The sequence below is a fragment of the Chenopodium album genome, chromosome 8 (genome assembly GCF_948465745.1).
Source record: "Chenopodium album chromosome 8, dcCheAlbu1.1, whole genome shotgun sequence".
Lineage (NCBI taxonomy): Eukaryota > Viridiplantae > Streptophyta > Magnoliopsida > Caryophyllales > Amaranthaceae > Chenopodium > Chenopodium album.
The window spans coordinates 8,904,109-8,926,405 of record NC_137841.1 but is presented as its reverse complement, the minus strand read 5'-3'; the positions used below and the strand labels follow the sequence as shown (position 1 = coordinate 8,926,405).

The following is a 22,297-nucleotide window of genomic DNA, read 5'->3' as shown; positions in this document are numbered from 1 at the left end:
TCCTCCTCCCTAGTCATTGCAGCACCGCCTGCAACATTGGGTGGCTGGCCACCCTTCAATGTCGTAGAGACATCCAGCGCTTTCTTCCCTGAACGTTCTGAGATTTCATTCAGAACCTTCATTACGGATGGTGACTTTTCGCCGGTCGTAGGACAATCCGGATTGGCAAAGGATGTTGACTGGGTAGGGTTCTTCTTTGCGGCCTTGGCAGCCGGAGTTTTTTCCAGCTCCTCCCCTTGTCTTTTGAAAAGCTTGGTGATGGAGCGTGGAATGCGTTTGCTGGCGTCCTGCAAATAAAGGATCAAAAGTTACTAGCTGGCAAAAGCACTTATAAGAAATTGAAAGAAAACAAGTCAGGTTAGACGGTCATACCCCACCTTTCTTGGCTTCTTTGGCCTCAACGACTGTTCTCTAGGAGAGCAGGCTCTCTTTGCGCAACTGCACAGCAGATTTTGCCGGGTTCTTCTCCAGATCTACCATCTTCAAGGCGTCGGCTGCAAGGGGCAAACAGGGAGTTAGTTAAAATAATAAAAAGTTGAAGAACAAAAACAAAAAAAACAACATAATTGCCGGATGCAAAGTGGATCTACCCTTGGGAAACATGGTGCTTAAACCGCTGGCGGACAGGAATCTTTCATCCTTGAAGAAGTCCGGATGGGGGATCTAGTTCTTTGGCACAATAGTATGAGTCCCATCCCCAAGGGCTCAGTTGTGGTCTCGAAGAAACCCGGGTCCATTATTTGCTCCGGGATCTAGAAGAGAGTGCCAAAAGAGGAGCCTGCCCAGGAGAGCCGGTTCTTTATTATACCGGCGCAGTGTTCGGTTGTGTTTTAGTGTGGGGGAGGAGATCAAATAAAACTTCTCCTTCCACCCGGACCATTTGGACACCTTTCCCAAGGTCATTTGGTATTACCGTATTGGGGCAAGGTGGTAAGAGTATACCACGCCCCATGACCGCCTGGGGCCTTGCTCAGATAGTGCATATGAGCGAAGGCGGAAAAGCTGGGGGCTATATTCTGGAGCTTAGAGGCGGCAATGCACTTCAGAATATTCACCTACGAGTTTGGGGTGAGCTGCAAGACACCTAGATCATACCCCTTGAGGATTTTCCTAATCCCAATATGGAGGGGGAACCGGAGGCCGGCTAAGCAGACAAAGTAGTTTTCTGCACTCTCAATGTGTTCCTCCCAGGAAATAACCGCATCCCCAGGCGGAACTATAATATCCCACCCCTTTCCAAGGGGGTGTTTCTCTTTGAAGGCCTTGAAGTCTCTCTTCAGCAAGGCTATATCACCCGGCAACATCCTTATCTTTTTCGGGTCAGGGTTAGCTAAAGTCTTAACCGGCTGCTGATAGTCAGCCGCAAAATTGTCCTGATCGGAGCCAGATGCTTCGTCCCCCGATCTTTCGGTTGCATCGTTGTCGCCTACCTCATCTCCTGACCCGTGAGAGGAGGCGGCTTCTTCACCTCCTGCCTCCCTCACGCTTGAGCTGCCGGAGGAGGAGGGAGCCTCATCATCGGAACCACTTATCTCCTCCGATTCCTCTTGTTCCCCATCCGGAACAACCTCATCTGCGAGCACTTCCATAGCGCGCCGGCTTCTAGGCTTAGTAGTCGTTTGTTTAACTCTAGCCATTGCGTCCTGCATAGACATAGAGAGGGAGGATGTAATACCCCGTATTTTCATACGTATTTTTATAATTAAATAATTAGGAATTATTTTTATAAAAAGGGTATTTTAGTAAATTTATTATTTGGAGCCAAAATAATATTTGAATTTTAGCGCCAAAAGTATTTTGAAAACTAATCATTATTTTGGATAAGATTTATTATCCATTTATCCTATTTTAAAAACCGGATTATTTATATTTCAGATATTTTAATTAAGGCAAAATCTATATTTTATTATTATTTTAATAGGTCCGAAAATCCCAATTAATTAGTTAATAATTTCGGATTTTCCTATGTGAAAATCTTATTTTTATTTAGTTAAATTATTTGGTGAATATTTGGTATTTTGTTATTTAATTATTTATTACAATAAATATTATTTACACAATTATTTTTAATTCCTTAAAACTAGCAAAATATATTCCTAAATACTAAATAGGAGGGCCGAAAATATGAGCTTAGGAAAGCTCAAAAATTTCGGCCATCCCATGAAGATTTTGGAAAAATATTTTGGTAATTTGTATTTTTAATTATCTTCTTAAAATCTCCTATTTTCCATAATTCTAATTCTCCATCTTTTTGATATCCAATCATTATATTTTCTTGCCATTCATTCTTCTTAATTATTCCCCAAGCAATCCCAATTTCCTTAATATTTTTCATGACATACATACCTTCCATATTCAATTATACACAATCCCTTCAAATATCAAAACTTTCCTCAAATCTTTGCTCACATCTCCAAGTAATCTCTTAAACCCTAATTACCATAATTCTTCCTACTTTTTCCTACCATAATTCATGCTCATACTAGCCTATAAATAATGCTTCATACCTCTTACATTCTTCACACCAATTCTCTTCTTTTCTTCTCCTCAATTTTACACAAATCATCCCGTTCATCTTTGAAGCCAATTTTCGGGTACTTCTGGTCAGTTTTTGGGGTAGTGATGTTTCTCAGAAAGTTGTTCCTCTCAAAAAATCATTTAGGTTAGGCTCAAGAATCACCCAATTCGGAGCTATATCGAAGGAGTTATAGCCTCTGAAAGTTCTGCCTATTATTTCCTACGCAAATCCAATTCTTTTCTTCACCTTTTCTTTTATACTTATTATTATTATGGGAGATTAATATGAAATTATTATGAGTAGTTTTAATTATATAAAATCAGATTTTAATAATGTTCATGTTGAATTAATTTAAGAGGTTCATGTACATATAGTTGGAAGGGTTTAATTTAATTATTTGTGATTATTTGTTAACCTTATATTGATTAAGGTTATATTTATTTGTAGGGTGTTTTTGATCAAGCTACTTGAGAGTTCTTTTGAAGTGTTGTTGGCTAAGTGAAGATCAAGGTACGTTAGGTGGCTAGATACCTTGAAAGTGATCGTTTTGAATAACATGTTTGAATGATTTTATGATGAATTGAATTAAATTGAATTGAATTATTTATGAATTAAAAGTATGTTTAAAGGATTGGTTTTAATAATTAAATTGGAGTATTGATTTTTATAACATGTTTTGAGTAATTAATTTATTATTCATGTTTAAAAAGGATTGATTTTAAAAGCATGTTGAATTTATTAAAAGAAGTTTGAATTATTATTATTAAAGGTTGAATTATTGGATTTAAAAGAGGATTTATTGAATCATGGATTTATTATTATTTATGCTTTATAAGCACGTTGGTAATCCCACTATGCGGATTTGGTTTATTGATAAGGCCTTGGACTTTGCATGACCGGGTCTTTCCTCAAGAATAGCCTTGTAACATAAGGAGACTAGCTTGGGGGGGTGTGCACACTTGGGAGAGGAATTGGTTTTAATATGAGTAATTGGTTTTTTAAATAATTGGAATTGGTTTTATTGATTATTGATATTGGAATTATTGAGAATTGGTTTTAAACCATGAGTTTGGAATTATTGGATTATTTATTGGAAATTTGTTGTAAAGCATGTTTGCGAATAAATTGAGTTTAATGATCTTGCACTTATCGTACTTAGTGTATTTTTCTAACTCGTACTTCTTATTTGTTTTGGTTCGCCCTGTTTACCGTAATGGTAAGCAGTGTTGCTTATTTTAGGTTGGAGTCAATAAATGATGCATTGGAGTCCCGGGATTGGTTTTCACTAAATTAGGAATTTGGTCTTGTATCTATTTGGAGTACTCATAACATTGGTTACTATTATGGTAATTATTAATAAAGAAGAGTATTGAAGTTTCCGCTGCAAAGTATTGTTATTTTTAGTAAGTTGAGTAGCTTTGCGTAATCACGCGGCGCTAATACGCCTAAGTCTATCTCCACGATATAATTATACGTATTATACTAGTATTTCCGTAGAGCGAGATTTGGGGGTGTTGCAGAGGAATTCAGGGATGAGCACAGCAGTTCCAATAGTCCAGAAAAGGCAACCCCTGTTCTAGATTCAGCCGTTCCGGGAGAACGGCTGAATGTCCTAGGCAGTGCCGATTGTGTGGATTGAGAGCTCATTTTATTTTTAAAGATTGTGTATACAGACGGAAAAAAGAATGTATACAACTTGAAATGAAGGAAAAGATGAAAGAGGGTACAGGCGGTTACCTTACTTTAGCTCTGAAAAACTCTGAAAACTTCTATAGACGGGTGACCGGGTGCTGTCAAAGTGAGCACACGGAAATTTTGGAAATCTGACGCAGACGGGTTCAGAGTATCTTTCTCTAAGAATCTCTCTTTCTCTCTCTACAAAGTCAAAATGAAGAAAGTAGGGAGAGAAGGGAGAAGGGTAAACCCCTATTTATAGAGGGGTGAAACAGGGGCATCCTCGTCGTAACCCAGATTTTACTAGTCGTTTTCACTGTTCACCTCTCACAGGTGGACACATGTCATAGGCTTCACGTGGCGAGAGCCACGTGACCCCTGTGAGGGGCAAATGTTTAGGGTAAAAATACCCTAGACATGTGGACCAATGAGACAAGGCCACGTGTCAAACCTAGGCTGGTCAAAGTGGACCAATAGCCATCTAACACATGTCCCCTTCAGATATTTCCTGAAATTGCGGCCTAAAAGGGCCCAATTTCCCAAAAGTGCCGTGAAACAACGCAGCCCACTAAAATCTAGGTCAAGTGACCTAGATAGGGGCACACCTTCCAACGACCCTATAAATAGGGAGATATTATCCCATTTTGGGGACACAATCAATCATTTATTACACACATTTTCTCTCTCATCTGAGAACACCTGAGCTTGGAATCCAAGCAGATACCCACCTAAATTTCCACACTCTTTATTCCTTTTCAAGTTACTAACTTAATCGTCGGAGGCGGAGCTCCTACAACCGGAGTCTTCGTGTTTTTGCAGGTGCAACTCGGGCCAGACCAGTCTTTGTGACGTAACTCTCCCAAGGGACAAAAACACCCAAAACAAGACTGACTATCCCTAAACAATGCGCTTGGTCGGAGTAGTGAATGGGAGCTCTGTGGGGTGATGATTGATCCGGGTGCAACCCATAACTTTATATCCAATGTTGTTGCCAAGAAACTAGGTCTTAATCCCATGAAATCCCAAAGTTTTGGGGTAACACTTGGTACCAGAAAGGTGGTGCAAGGGAGAGCGTGTGTAAAGGTGTTTTGTTGGATCTGCAGGGTGTTATAATAGTCGAGGACTTCCTTATTCTGCCATTGGGGAGTTCAGATATGATTCTTGGCCTTTAATGGCTGGAGAATCTTAGCACAATCACAACCAAATAGATGGATGGTAATACGATCACCTTGAAGGGTGATCCGCAGGACGAATTGGGATTTCCCTGAAAGCAATGTTCGAAAACCTGCAGAAGGAAGGCCATGGTTACTTGCTCAAATTGAATCTCTTAGAGAAGGCAGAGGACGAGGGTCCGGAGAATCCTCTAGTTTTCCAGCCTCTGGTACATCAATTCCAGGAGGTTTTTCACATGCCCGATGGGTTACCCCCACATCGGCAGATTGAGCATGCCATTGTGCTATGGAGTGGTGTTAATCTAGTTAGTGTCAGACCGTACAGATACCCACAATCCCAGAAGGATGAAATTGACAAGTTAGTCTCGGATAAGCTCAAATTTGGGATAATTTAGACTTCGACGAGTGCTTAATCCAGCCAGGTTTTGTTAGTAAAGAACAAGGATGGTTCATGGCGTTTTTATGTCGACTACAGAGCCTTGAATTAGGAAACAGTTCCTAATAAATTTCTTATCCCCATTATTGACGAGTTACTTGATGAATTGGGTGGTTCGGCGATTTTCCCAAAGATGGACTTAAAATCTGGGTACCATTAGATTTGGGTGAAATCCGATGACATACATAGACGGCGTTTAAGACCCATGAGGGTCATTACAAATTCCTCGTAATGCTCTTTGGTTTAACCAACGCTCCTGCCACTTTTCAATCACTTATGAACGAAGTCTTCAAGCCGTACTTGCGTAAGTTTGTGTTGGTATTCTTTGAAGACATCTTGGTGTACTACCCCTGTGTTGAAACTCACAAAAAAACACTTGCAGCAAGTGTTGCAGACTCTAGCCTACCACCAGCTCTTTTTCAACTTTAAAAAGTGTGAAGTAGGAAAGGAAAGGGTTGCTTATTTAGGTCATGTTATCTCGGCTACTGGGGTAGAGGTGGATTCTTCCAAAATTCAAGCCTTGTTAGATTGGCCTCCCCCTACGTCCCTAAAGTAACTCAGGGGGTTCCTTGGTCTTACGGGCTATTACCTAAAGTTCATTAAAGGCTATGCTCAGATTGCCTTATCTTTAACTAATCAACTTCGGAAGGAGAATTTTGGGTGGACAACAGAGGCTGCTACTATTACCTTTAATACTCTCAAGTCTACTATGGTGAATGCACCCATCTTGGCAGCACTTGATTTTTTCTCTGCCTTTCGTGGTCAAAACGGATGCATCAGGGCATGGATTGGGGGATGTTTTGCTGCAAGCAGAGCACCTAATTGCGTACTTTAGCAAAGTTTTGGGCATTAAGAATCAGAGTAAGCCCATCGATCTACGAGAAGGAGCTAATGGCAATTGTCTTTGCAGTTGAAAAATGGCGGCACTACTTATTAGGCCGTCATTTCATTGTTCGTACTAAATCAGAAGAGCCTAAAGTTCCTTTTGGAGCAAAGGGAAGTAGGGAAAGCTTACAAAAAATGGATTAGCAAGCTAATAGGGTATACTTTTCATATTCATAACAAGCCGGGTCCTACCAATAAAGTGGAAGACGCACTCTCCCAACAACATAGCCCTGACATTGAGTGTGGTTCTCTAGTGACTTCCTGTGGTCTTCGTTGGAACTATGTGCATGCTTTTATAGAGAAAGATGTTGTGTTGCAACAGTTGATCTCGCAGCATAAAAAGGGGGAGGCAACACCAAAGTGGTTCACCTTGGAGAATGGTGTCTTGAAATACAAGGGACGGGTAGTGATCCCTCAACACTGTGAGCTAACCACGAAGTTGCTCAATGAGTATCATGACTCTCTGGTGGGTAGGCATGCTGGTGACCTCAAGACTTACCATCGTTTGGCAGGTGAATGGTTTTGGTTTGGGATGTGAAAGGACGTGGCTAAGTATGTCCAGCACTATTCCGTTTATTAGCAGAACAAGACATCCACCTTGTCTCCATTGGGACTTCTCCAACCTTTACCAATTTCAGAGAAGGTTTGGGAGGACATTTCTATGGACTTTGTCGAAGGTTTTCCAAAGTCTTTAAGTTGGGATACCATACTTATGGTAGTGGATAGGCTAACAAAGTATGGGCATTTCATACCACTTAAACACCCTTTTACTGCTCAAAGTGTGGCGCAAAGTTTCATGATTGAGGTAGTACATACGGTTGCATGGAATTTCCAGCTCCATCGTATCAGATCAAGACAAGGTCTTCCTTAGCATTTTTTGGACTGAGTTGTTCAAGCTTCAAGGTACTCAGCTCATGCGAAGTACAACTTACCACCCCCAAACAAACGGCTAAATTGAGGTTGTCAACAAGGGTGTGGAGTCTTATTTGAGGTGTTTTGTGAACGACAAACCTCACACTTGGGCTCGATGGTTGCCATGGGCAGAATATTGGTGTAATACCTCTTTCCACACTGCAACCAACTATACTCCGTTCAAGGCTCTCTATGGAAGGGACCTTCCCTCATCTGATTAGATTCTCAACGGGCAACACTGTTGTGTCCTCAGTAGAAAAGCAATTACAGGGACGCGATGCCATTCTTAATGATTTGAAGTTCCACTTGGTGCAAGCTCAGGTATACATGCAATAGTATGAGAACAAAGGAAGGAGGGAGGGTGCTTTTCAGGTGGGTGATCTGATATACATGAAGCTCCAGCCTTATAGGAAAAGGTCCTTGGTGCGAAGATCCAATGACAAGTTGCCTCCATGTTTCTGTGGTCCTTACCAGGTTGTTTCCCTTAATGTCTTGATGATAACACAAGTAAAATAAATGGACTAATTCCTTGATAAGTTGTGTAGTTTGTTTATTATAAGTTGTAGGATTAATTCAAGGCAAAGGAACAGGAGCTTATAAGATCAGAAGATTTTTGCAGTGTTCCTGTGAAGGAACAGAAGCTTCGTATCGGAGTAGAAGCTGGAGAAAGAAGACTCAAAGTAGAGACTTTATAGAGAATTATAAAGTCTAAAATATTTTATGTTTCAGGTTTTATGTAAGTGAGAATAATTAGGAGTTGATACTTAGTGGAATGCGATTTTAAAGTTGATTAAAAGATAGAATTTCTTTGATTGCTAAAAAATAGGAAAGTTGGTTTTGAAAATATCTTTCTAATTTTATCTTTAAAATAATATCTTTTTGTTCCGGAAATTTTTATGCAACTAACTCCTAAACTTGCTCTACTGGTTTTGATTAAGGGCCTGTTCTCATTGACTGAACTCAGCTGAGCTGAACTGAACTGAACTTAATTGAGCTGAACTGAACTGAACTGAACTTAATTGAGCTAAACTGAACTGAACTGAACTGAATTGAATTGAACTGAACTGAACTGAACTGAAATGAATATTTTATAAGAGAAGGAAATTAGGAGCTGAGCTGAACTGAGCTGAGCTGAACTGAGCTGAGCTGAACTAAACTGAACTGAGCTGAACTGAACTGAACTGAACTAAACTAAACTGAGCTGAACTGAACTGAACTGAACTAAACTGAGCTGAACTGAACTGAACTGAATTTCAACGTAAGAGAACAGGCCCTAAGTCTTCTCCATTACACAAGGAAACTACTTCATGGTGATCAACGTGTCTTGAGTTTTAGGACATGATTGAAGTGTTGTGAGTAGTGGAGATTGGCGGTGTTGATATGCAGAAGTAATGGCGCAAGTGGATGAAGTAATGGCGTTTTCTCTAAGCCAAGTTTACCTATAAATATTAAAGTTGATTTTTTGGAAAATCTTTACCTTGCTCAATTATATTTTTCTATCTTCTAAGTTTTCTAAAAGAGTCAAGAGTCGCATTCTACTTAAGTGTTTAACTTTCTTAATTGCTTTCATTAGAGTATTTTATTTCAAGAGTTGTAATTGGGGATTGGGAGTTTGAGTGAACTCAAGAGAAGTCAGAATACAAAGAGAAAGAGAAGAGCAGTGAGTTGAGGAACTTATTGCTGGGAACTTCGAGTTCATTGAGGAACTTGAAGTTAGAGTCTTTAGCTTGTAATAGGTTGATTGCCCTATTCTAGTAAAGAATCTTTCCTAAAATCCCAAGTGGTCGTGATTTTTCTTCTTGTTAGAGCCAAGAAGTTTCCACGTAAAATCTCTTTGTGTGAATTTTGAGTTTCTTTAGCTTAGTTTTTATTAATTCCACAAAAAGTTAGCTCAATTTCCCTTAACTACAATTCACCCCCCTCTTGTAGTATTTCTTCTACAGTAACACAGGTGATTCAGCAAATTGGTAAGGTTGCCTATAAGTTGCAACTTCCCCGGGTTTAAAAATCCACTCTGTCTTTATTTCACATCTCTCAGTTGAGAAAGGCCATAAGGGCAGTGCATCGGCCAACCAACCTCCCTGCCCAAGTAGCTGCTCCTTTGGTATTGGAAGTTGAGCCTTAGGCTGTGTTGGGTGTGCAAAATTCTCAGGCTGCTGTGGAAATTTTGATTCATTGGAAAGGTTTGCAGGACTTTGAAGCTACTTGGGAGTACTTTGAAGAAGTTAATCTCAGGTTCCCTAGTTTCCACCTTGAGGACAAGGTGAAACTTTGGGTGGGGGGTACTGCAGGGAATCAGCCTAAATCTGATATCCGCTTCACTTATGCTAGAAGGCCCAAGAATTAGCTGGAAGATTCCTGAGTTTTAAGATGGTTAAATTCTGTTTTGGGGAAAGGGTAGAATGGTAATCTCAATATAAGTTTGTTATTTTTTGTCTGGCATGTTTAAGGTGTGCTTAAGTTTGTTTTATGGCTTAATATTGGGTATTAATAGGTGATTGGTGGAAGGGGAATGTATGAACAAATTAATTAAAAAAGTGTGTTTTAGGAGAGCTCCTTCCTCTCGAAAGAAGGCTTGTATTGTTGAATATTGTGTTCAATAATACTACTATCATACCTTTGGCTGCCATTTTTATTTCTCTTAGCTTGTTGCCTTGCTGATTCTCTTACTAATCTCTAGCCATTGCCACTCACCAAATTTAATAAATTTGGTCACTTAATTACAAAACTCCCTAAATGTGTTGTAATTATGACTGTCACTATAAGAAATAGCTTGCAACGTCCACCATAATAAACAACAATATGCAATTATTAAAGTTTTGGTTTCTTATTAGAATTATCAATTATTTAAAGAAGATATAGAAAGTATATAGTTATAAATTAAAGGTTATATACAATAACAATATTAGATTAAAAAAAAGCTACATTTATCTTCCACATATAAGCATCCATACAATTATAGATTAAAATTCAATTATTTTGTTAGTAAGTTATTTTTTGGCTCTAAATAAATATGACTGAAATTAACAAGTTGCAAATAACTTTGTCACGCACTTTGTCCATAAATTTCATATGTTTTTCATCTATTTATTAAAAATTAGTGTTCACAGCAAAAATAAATGTTATACATTTGCTTTTTTTTTAATAAAGTTTTTTTACCCTTCTGTATGGTTATTGTTTAAAAAGTTAATTATAAAATAAAACCTTTTCTAGAAGCAAATTAAAGATATATAGATTGATAATAATTAGGATAAAGATATAAAGGTAAGATAAGTAGTAAAGAAATGGACACATAATATTTAACGTGGAAAAAATAATTAGGATATGTAGGTTGATGCATTCTCCCTATGTCTAACACCACTATTTATAGATAATGTAATGGAGATGGAAGAAGTGTGGAAAATTCTACCCACTTGGGGTCTGTTCACATTTACTGAACTGGGTTGAACTGAACTGATTGGAGCTGAACTAACCTGAACTGAATAGAGCTAAAATAAATATTTTTTGAGAAAAGGAAATTAGGAGATGAACTGAACTAAACTAAACTGATTGGAGCTGAACTGAACTGGATTGAAATTAAGCTGAAGTGAAACCCCTTACTCTCTATATTCTCCACATAAGTATAGAATCTTCATGAGCATTAACCACTTCTAGTTTCTTCCATAATTTTCCATCAATTTCTCAATATAAGGGAATATTCTAGAAAAATTAAGATGAAATTGGTTGGGCTATGAAATTTCAGTCACACTAACCTAAAACAAATTGATTGAATGTATATATACAAGTCGTTTGATTTGGTTTGAATTTGAAGATGAACTAACTTTCCTACACAGTCAATAAACTATAAACTCTCACAATGAGTGAAATTAAACTCGATATACAAATAGAGATAAACAAATAATTGGGTAGAAAAACTCTATAATAAAGAGAGATAAAAAAGAAATTTATTACTTCCTCCATTTTTTTTAGTTGACACGTTTCTTTAGTCACGTTTGCGAATGCACTTATTCAATCATTAATATCTTTAATTATCGATAAGAAAAAATTATGAAAAGTTGATATTTTGAAAATCCCACATGACTATATTTTTCATTACGTATAATGCACAAAATACGGTCAAAGGAAGGTTGATGAATAGTGCTAAAGTCAAAACGTGTCAACTAAAAAGAAACGGATGTAGTATGAGCATAAAATAAAATTGGAAGACAAAAAATAAGATCTAGGAGAGTGGTAGGCCTTGTAGACCCTAAAACAGAAAACCTGTTTTTCTGTACACCCGGGTTTACCTTCCTCTAGGTACACCTAGGGGCATTTTTGTAATTTTCCACTTAGTTTACCCTACTGTACTTTCTCTCTCTTTCTTCCTCTTTTACGATTTAATTCATAAATCTCTACAAATTACAGAAATTGAAAGCAAAAATCATTCAACAAGCTCGATTGATGATGAAACAACAATCGTTCAACAAATTTGTAGAGTATAATTGATGATGAATTTCTCAAATACATATAAATCAAAATAATTCCTGAATTTAAAGTTAAATCAAACAAAGATTGTAACATTGAAGGTCACGCTGGAGTTCAGCAACGCGGAGGTGACACAACTCCTCAAGCCACAAATCGGTAGCATCACCAGAAATTTCGTCGGCGACGTTGAAGGTGAAGCAGTGTTTAAGTTTGCGGAAATTCGCTAACAGATGAGAGGACAGAGGAGTGAAGTGAGAGAATGAGGTGCGTTTCTGGAGAAAGAAAAATGTATGTTGATTAGAGAGAGCATGCCTTGCTGTTGCTATTGAAATAGATTGAAAACATCAGATATATAACATATGAGTAAAGGAGTAAAGACATGAACCCAGTCCTTGTACCTCTTTCTCCAGATTTATGTTGCGGTGTGACTAGGGTTGAGTAAAAATTCAGGATACCTTGACCTAGAACTGGAACCTGCTCAGAACCGCAGGTTCCAAAACCGAAACCTGTAGATCAGGTTTCGGTACCGGGTAATAAAATTGGGAACTTGTTGCAACAGGTTCTGGTTCCGGGTTATAAAATTTTGGGACCAGGAACCTGTAGGGTACCCTGTCAGTATAGGTTTCTTATAGGGTACATGAAACCGAAACATATCATTTAAGCCCAATTATAAAATCTCTATAATATCAAAATTGTATAAAATCCATCACCTACCTCTCCCCCTCCTTTTATTCATTTTTCATCTTACTTTAAAAGGTATTAACTAGTTTTTGGCCCGGACAATGCCCCGAGTCATTATATGTATATTATAAATGAGGTTTTATGATAAAAATTATTTAATAAAATAATATAGAGTTACATTTGTTGTAAATAAATTAGTAGTATAGTATAAACTATATAAAAATATTTAAGTAAGATCAAAAAGATAATCTCACAAACAATGAAACAATATCAGTGCCCTCGTACTGCAAATTACTGACTTGAAAACGAATTTCTAACGCAATCAAGGTGTTTAATTGTATTCGTCGGCACGAACCCTAATGTTAACACTTACATCACTCCCTCACAAAGACATTTTTGGATTGAAGGTTTGAGTTAAGTAATTTATGCCCAATTGAGAATATGTTTAAAATATTGTGCTTGATGTAATTTTTAAGTGTAAAAATCGGGAAAAAAAAATAAAATAAAGACTTCTTTTATTTATAAAAAAAAACATGAAAAAGCATATAAGAAGAATCTCAAGCATCAAGGGGTGAATAATCACCTTAAACATCTTCATAAATTGGGGGTTATGAGAGTTAGTTATCAAGAGAATAATGGTGGTGATTAATCACCTTAAACATCCTCTTAAATTGAAGGTTAATTATAAGAATTAATCAAGAAATGACATGGCGCCACATCATTTGTCTAGTCATGACAACACGTGGCGGGCTCATGTCTTCCCATTGAGTTTTAATATATATATATATATAGATATATGTATTTGTAATTTTGTATTAAATATTCTAGACAATCAAATAACTATTAAGCTTACTTTGAAAGATACGGTACTCTGTTCCAGAACTGGAACCCGCAGGATTCGGTTCCGGTTCCCAATTTATTGAACTGGTTTCGATTCTAGGTCCTATTTTTAGGAACTTGTTGCAACAAGTTCCCGAGTCCTGAGATTTTTACAGGGTACCCTTGCTATGCTCACCCCTAGGTGTGACAATGGTTGTTGCAATTTTGGGTGGGAGGGGTTACGGTGGCTCGAATTGGGGGGGAGGGTTTAGGGTGTGGGTTCTGGGTGGTCGTGGTTGGGTGGTCGTGATTTGGGTGGTCATGGTTGGGTGGTGGTCGGTGACCGGAAAATATGGAGGAGAAGGAAAGAGAAAGGAAGGATGAAGGAGGAAGGAGAAAGAAAAAAAGGAAAAAAAAATTAACATGTTTAACAAGTTCAAGGTCAAACGGATCTGTAAAAGAAGGTGGGTGGGTATAAAGGTTGGATTTTTATGAGATTAATTAAAGGTTGGATTTTTATTGTCAGACAGCCCAAAGGTTGGATTTTTCTTTTCTATTTTTCCTTATATTTATGGCTTCAAAAAAGTTATATTTATGTTTTCATGTGATAAATTATCAAATCTATATATATATATTAAAACTCAATGAGAGAAAATGAGTCTGCCACGTGTCATCATAATTAGGCATATGATGTGGCGCCATGTCATAGTTAGACTCTAAAGGTGCCACGTGTCATCATGACTAGGCATATGATGTGACGCCATATCATAGTTAGACTCCAATGGTTTGGTCTTTGGATTCCCTCACTTAATTTCTTGAGTACTTCTTATAACCCCCAATTTAAGAGAATGTTTAAGGCGATTAATCACCACCATTATTCTCTTGATAAGTAACTCTCATAACCCTCCATTTAAGAGGATGTTTAAGGTGATTATTCACCTCCCTTGATGTTTGGGATTCTTCTTCTATGTTCTTTCATGTTTCTCTATAATAGATTAAGCCTTTTTTTTTTACACTTCAAAAATACTACATCAAGCACAATGGTTTTAACACATTTTCTATAGGGCATAAGTTACTTGACTCAAACCATCCACCAAAAAATGTCTTTGTGGGGAAGTGGTATGTTAACCTTAAGGAACATGTCAGCGAATACAATTGAGCATATTGATTACGCCGAAATTTATTTTCAAGTTAGTGATTTGCATCAGGACACGTCGATATTAGTCTATTGTTTGTGAGAATATTTTTTTTATCTTACTTAAATATTTTTATATTATTTGTACTAGACTACTCCTTTTTTAGTTTATTTACAACAAATGTAACTATTTTTTTGTGTGTATATTGTCACATAATTTTTTTTTATTATAAAACCTCAATTATAAAATATATATATATATATATATATATATATATATATATATATATATATATATATATATATATATATATATATATATATATATATTTAATAACACGGGCGTTGCCCGGCCAAAAACTTGTTTTATATTGAAAACCTTTGAATACATAGGTGATACAAAGTAATATACAAGACGTAGATATTGTTTTTCAAGTATAAACAACCACAAAAGCATACGTTAAAGCACTAATCAATATAAAATATATTAAAAAATAAGGCTTTTTTAGATTATTATGATCAAACAACTGAACAACACGAACAAAGACATCAACTTAATACACTTCAATTTAACACGTTTAATCATAAACGGAGTAATATTCAATACTCCGTACTCCATACTCCATAATAGAACTTCCAATATTCAACATAGCAACCGGAACATTACATAAGCCACACACATTCAAGTTTTATTTAATTAAATATAGAACTTACAATATCCAGCGGAGTAATCCGGGATATTACTCGAACTGCACACTAGTTTTTATGTAAAAAACAGAACTCATTGCAAACCATCATCATCGATCCTAACTTATGCAACTCATACATACCCTAGTTAGTACTTGTAATAACTTGTGATAAATCCCGACCCAATTATTAAGTCCTAAAATTAACATGGGATCGGTATGTTTGGCCGGCACTCCAGCCCCAAGGGATGACATTATACAAAGGAAGGGCCTGGCCAGATCTTGCTTCAATTAATAGCAAAGATAAAGGAGGTTCAAGAGCATTTGGTGCATTAAGTACCCATGTCGCACCCCACGACCGTTGCACATCGATCCATCCACCATATTGCTGCTTCAATTTCACGCTTTCTATCCCTTCCCCATCTTCATACTCGATTATGAATGCAAAGTAGTGTGGGTTCGAACCCGGATCCACTCTTATCGCCACTGGCACTCCCGGATAGTTACATTTCACCCTGCACCATATGTGTTACATTGTGTAAAACATTTCAATAATGGAAATAATGGGCTAGTTTTAGGAGAAATTTATGGAAAGTTCTTACTTTATCACGTTATTTGTTTTACTTCCTCTATTTTTAAATATTTACTCCAATTTATTCATGCACGGAGGTAATGGGGTAGAGGGAAGAATATAAAATTCTAAAAAGCAAAAGAAGTGAAGAGAATTGAAGGAAAGAAAATTGAAGGAAAGAGAATATGAAATTAACAAAATATGATTTATGTCGGGTCCAATAGGTGAGAGAAATAAATTACATATTGTAAAAGATTTCAAATAAGAAAATGTAGCAAATATTTAAAAACGGCCGGAAAAGGAAAGTGGAGTAAATATTTAAAAACGGAGGGAGCAGTAATGATAAGAAAGTAAGCACCTAATGAATTTAGTGTCTCTATTAAGTGTATAGTTAGTTCACGGTGTTAATGTTGATGGCAATTAAGATTGCTAGCTGGTGCTATGAGTCAAGTACGTTGCATGCTTTTTAAGCACTATTATGCATAGTTAGTTCAAGAATCAAGACTATAATAACATTATACTTATATACCATACATAGTAGGTCTTGTATCAGGCAGTCTAACAATTAAATTAGGTACTCTCTCCGTCCCCGAAAGAACGACTCTTTTGGGTTGATTTCGCTGGTATTAATAAAGTTAAATGAAAAAAAAAGTAAAAGTAAATTGGAAAAATAAATTTACATGAGGTTTACAAAAAAGTAAAGAGAGATACTAATAAAAGTATATGGAAAAACAATTTTTTTTTATGGAAAAGCTAATTTTGCACAAATATTATTACAAATGGGTGGATATTTTAATGCTAATGAGTCATTCTTTTTGGGACTAAAATTAGGCCAAATGTGTCGTTTTTTCGGAAACGGAGGGAGTATTAATTACACAAAAATATAAAAACTGTAGTGTTAGTTCGTTATTGGTATTAATGTAGTCAATAGACTATCTAATACTTCATCTATTGCAAATTAGATAACATATCTCTTTTATCACGACATTTGTCAATGCAAAAGTTCAACCAAAATTATCTTTAATAATTATATTGTTGTAAAGATAATAATAGAAGTTACTCAAAAAAAAAAAAAATAATAATAGAAGTATTAAATATTGGATTTTAACAAGAATTCAGTGACAATTTTATTTTATTTTAATCTATATATCATAAATGTTAGTCAAAGCAAAATTTATGAATATTGTTAAAAAATAAAGTGTGTCATCTAATTTGATCATGAGAAAGTACAACACAACGCCTAGCCCTTTTTCTTTTTATTATTATTATTATTATTATTATTATTATTATTATTATTATTATTATTATTATTATTATTATTATTATTTTGTTTTTTAAATTTGGGGAGGATAGGGAGAAGGCCTAGTGAAACCTTCACAATTGTACTTAGCAATTAACATGCTAGGTACTTTAGGAGTGGGGGAAAGGAAAGGAAATTTCCACCTAAAAGTGCTCTCTAATAGAATTTGATCACACAACCTAAACCAACCATTCTAGCTATTAGGTCAAGTCTTGTTAGATCCGTCCCATGGACTTACATACATACATATACAAAATGAAGTTGTTGATGGCATTACTAATTTGGTTGTTACCTTTGGTATTGGATGTAAAGATTACCAGCATTTCGTAGTTGGTCAGCAAGGCCATACTTAGCCATGGCACCAAAAGCTTTTCCACTCATATCAAAATGAGCCATATCTGAAGGGCGGCAACCTGGACAGTGATCTATTATTGTCACAGTCACTCCTTCTCCTGAACATGCACTATGCTCGGTGCATTTTACCTATAATAAACATGGAGCATCTTTACAATGGGTATAGTATATTTATCATCACTTGCATGGACTTACTTTTACTTTATGCATTTATCCCGGCCCAAAATAATAATGGAAAGAAAATACTACTGTACAAGCTTATCACCTTGATATGGATTCTATAGTTATTGATATACTTACAAAAATGTCATGTTGACTAGACTTTTTTGTTTATTTATTTACAGTCTTACCGCTGTATAAACGAATTATGTTTATCAAGGTGATAAAAGGGAAAATACAAGCTAATCTGCCAGATAAACGAATTTTTATTAATCTGATGACATTTTTGTAATTATATTGAAAAAGCAGGATCATTTATTCAGTACTTTTGGTGAGTTGTCCAATTACTGTTTGCAACTTGCTTTTACTATTAAGTGAGAAAATTACACATTTACCCCTCAACTAGTACATGAAAAGACGCATATACCCCTCTACTGATACTTGAAAGACAATTATACCCCCAGATAAACAAATTTTGTTTATCTGGTGAATTAACTGGGTATAGCCCGTGATAAAAGGAGCAAGAGTTTGCAGTAAGCTAGTCAAAGTTTTGAAAGTAAAGGAAGTATCTTTTCCCTTAGCTTGTTTAATTAAATTCTTCATATTATTACAAAATAGTAATATTCTATATGTTGTAAATACTCTATTTGTTCCTTAATGTTCTACCAACTTTTTTTAATTCTTTATACTCACATCATTTTTATTTCATAATATTGATGTGTATCAAAGCGACACTTTTGATTATTATTAACTTTAATTATATGCTAGTGAGATCTTATAAAGTTCAAATTTTGATAATATATATCGAAATTAATATAACCTTATAACAATTTAAAATAATAACATATGTCTTTAAAAGTTATTATGTAATGATATGCGGTTAAACCTAATACTTCCTCCCATCTTTTTGTTATTGTAATTTGGAATCTTTTTGTGATGAAGAAAATGTCAAAGTAGGGAAAAAAAGAATTAAGGGTAGTGAACATAGCATAATATGTCAAAATGATACCTAAAATGATAAAATAACATTAAAAAAAAAAAAAAAAAAAAAAGGATAGTCATATATATACTCATATAGTCATATGAGATATAGAAACTGGAGTAATTCTGATTTTGGGGGATAGGGCATTCACTTGGATATAAAGGGTACAAACACTGGATACTGGATGCTAAAATCTAAAGCCTATCTACCTTTTTATTAATTTTTTTTTAAGTTGTACTTCGTAATATTTTAAATTTTACATTATTCACACTTTAATATTCCGTATAATGTATTTATAGGAATTTATAATTACAAAGTATATACAAAGTATATTAATGTAAATTGAAAGAGTACTATATTTTTTATTTTATTTTAATTTTTGACAACATATTTTATTTTTATTGAAAGTACTACTATGTTAGTTACTCATATTAAACAATACCGAGTATATGGATATCTTTAAAAACTATATTGAACTCTATTGAATGTATATTGAGCCTATTTTCGCCCAAATTCTTTTTTGGTCACTATTCTTTTATAATTAAATTGTCATATACCATTATTTTCAGGTTTCTTTTATCCATTTTATATATTTCCTTTTTTTAAGTTCCTTTACTTTTTGTGGAGAACATCTATGCCCATCACTATAATTTGAGTTGTGTTGGTCCATGAACTTTAATTATGTGTTGAGCCAAATCATTTTACTGGACATTGGACAGATGTCAAGCTGAAAGGCCAAGTGTACTGTACAACAGAATCCATGCACTAGATACAATAGAAAATATTGCCATAAAAAACAAATACAATTGAAAATTTTGAAATAAGGCTTATTCTACGCCGTATATCTTTTATCTGTCTAGTATAACAAATTTCAACATATTTCAAGTTCAAGGGTAGGAAAGAGTTATTGAGCTTTTGTCAAAAAAAAAAAAAAAAAAAAAGAGTTATTGAAAAAGGAGTTCCCTTTACGAATTCATATTACTACCTCCGTTATAGGTTATTTACAACGATTTGACATAAAACAGAGAGGGAAAATGTCTAATCGTTGCACATAACCTATAACGGAGATAGTAAATGACAAATTAGACGGTGTAGTCAATCAAAAAATGACAACTTATGTAATTAAGCGTTAAATTATACAATATATATTGACTACATTTCTCTTTTTTGAATTATTGTCAAATTAATTTGGAACCTCTTACAAGTTTTCCCAAATTACTTTAGATGACTAAACGCTTTAAGAGTGCATGGGGCATAAGGGTAAGGGGATCTCCACTCTCAAAATATTCTTGTTAGGATTAAACCTTCCATTCAATGTTGCAAGGTTCTTTCCTTACCACTAAGCTAAGCTAACAATTATTAAATTATAACAACATTTTATAGGACAATATATATTTTTAATACATACATGAGAATAGTGAAAAATGCCCTAGAGATGTTCTAGCTTTCAGATTACGATCCTTTTAGTACAACCTAGTAAAAAAAAAAACTTTAATTGCCCAGTATTGACTTTTGCACTATTTACATACATTATTTTGATCAATGTTCGTTGATGATTTTTACGTAAGATTAAACATAATTATGTGGGTATTTGTTCAAATTATCTCTATATATAATTTTTAATAATATAAATATTTTATAATTCATATATATTGGTAAATTATATAGGAATATTTACTACATATATTGGTAATTCATATATATGGGTTATTTTTTTTTTTTTTTTTAAAAATGAATAGAGATTAGACATGTTCTAGACCTTCTAGTTACATTTTTTTGTATTATGTTCTTTGCTGTTTAGCCCTAATGTTTTTTTACAAGAATTTGTAGTATTTAAATGTTAGAGATATGAGATATCGGAAACATTAACCCCTTATATACTCATCAATTTTTATCTATGGTATTTGAATTTAACCTATATGTTTTCAAGGGCACACTATGCAACCGGATATACATATCAATAATATGTAATTATGTTATGCACGCAACCAATAATTGGTATACAACAAATAATTTTATTAAAAAAATTAGAATAAAATAAAATTAAAACCTGGTAGCAAACTCCGCATCCATCACCAGAAGCAAAAATGGAGGAACCACAAGATGATGTCATGCCCGAAAATGGAGGCCTTTCCACTGAATCTAAATAACCACATGCTCCACCTACACATATACAATAATATTCATTTCTTGTAAAATTTCATAATATTAATGCAAATCACATTTTCATTATTATACATAATTTATATTTATATACATACTTTGTATTATATATATATATATATATATATATATATATATATATATATATATATATATATATATATATATATATATATATATATATATATATATATATATATATAACAAGATAAATAGCTTTATTTAATTAGTTCCTCAATTTTCCATCTAAAACAAGTGTTTAATTTGCTAAGCTTTTTATTATTCAATATAAATCCTTGTAAGAATTACTCTCATTTTCTAACTAATTATACAATAATAACTCGAATTTAAGGAAACTTTGTCTCAAAAATATGTATATATACTTTAGTAGTTTATTGACGAGCACTAAGAATATTTCATATTTTACGTTCATTACTCTTAAACGGAGAAAAGTTAATCATAAACCGTAAAAAAAAAAAAGGAAAAAAAAATAAATAAATAAATAGAGAGATTAAAAAAACAAGCTTAATTATTTTCAATAATCACAATTATAGATAGTCCATAGTTCCATACCATCGTTACCGGCACCATTCGGGCTTCCATACCACGTAGCACGAGCAGGAAGCCAATAAGAATTAACGCGTCGATAATCACCGGTGATATTAAGTAATTTGGGGTTTAGACAATGAGTGTAATTAAGAAGAAGAGCTAAAATAAGAGTAAAGACGTAATTATAGATATAAGCCATTATAAAATTATGCTTAGTACGTAATGTTACTACTACGTACGCATTAATGTTACTAATAGTGAAGAGAATTGTGATTAGTTCAGGTACTGTCTGTTGCTATTTATAGCAAAGAAGTGTCTTCGGGGTTTATTTTTACGTAGGCCACTAACCCACTTTTGGTATTTTTTGTAGATTTAAAATATAACTTTTATTAGAATTGAATGTTATTCCATTTTGTGATTGGCTCATTGCCAAAATACCTTTTAGCATTTCCATTTAAAAAAAAAAAAAATACACTTCTAGCATTTTCTTAAAATTAAATAAAACCAATAATAGAATAGATTAGAACTTCTCCCCTCTTTTCTCTCTTCAAAACCCTAGCCTCCATTGTTGAAGTATGAAGGGGCTTCCATCGGTTTTAACCGGTGGAAAGCCCCAATTATTATTTCTTTAAAGTATTTTTAGGTTTATAATAATGTTTCCTCCTTTAATTTTGGGAGGAACTTTTCTCCCTAAAAAAAGGGTTACTGGTCTCCTTCGAAAGATAAGGGTTTTTCGACCTCCTTCGAAAGACAAGGTTTATCTCTTCTTTTCGGGGGAAAAGATTCTTAGTTTTGAATCCATGAAATTAGATCTAATGGATTATTATCATGAAATTA

The 22,297-nt window shown here is 34.6% G+C and overlaps 1 protein-coding gene across 1 annotated transcript; it reads right to left on the bottom strand.

The window, feature by feature from the left end:
* Window positions 1–15,572: 15,572 nt before the first annotated feature.
* LOC145642715 (putative expansin-B2) lies at window positions 15,573–21,659 on the bottom strand. The gene is made up of 4 exons (XM_081693889.1): window positions 21,485–21,659; window positions 20,799–20,911; window positions 17,546–17,736; window positions 15,573–15,897 (listed from the first exon to the last, which is right to left on the bottom strand). Exons 1-4 carry the CDS (start codon window positions 21,657–21,659, stop codon window positions 15,573–15,575), a joined length of 804 nt encoding a protein of 267 aa, XP_081550015.1.
* Window positions 21,660–22,297: the final 638 nt, after the last annotated feature.

What these genes read in the sequence shown, in the direction of transcription:
- LOC145642715 (XM_081693889.1), bottom strand. Translation starts at nt 21,659, where the DNA reads ATGGCTTATATCTATAATTACGTCTTTACTCTTATTTTAGCTCTTCTT. An exon ending in GATGCGGAGTTTGCTACCAG is followed by an intron (nt 17,737 to 20,798) that starts GTTTTAATTTTA and finishes TGTTTATTATAG; the next exon opens with GTAAAATGCACCGAGCATAG. An exon ending in CTTTACATCCAATACCAAAG is followed by an intron (nt 15,898 to 17,545) that starts GTAACAACCAAA and finishes CATATGGTGCAG; the next exon opens with GGTGAAATGTAACTATCCGG.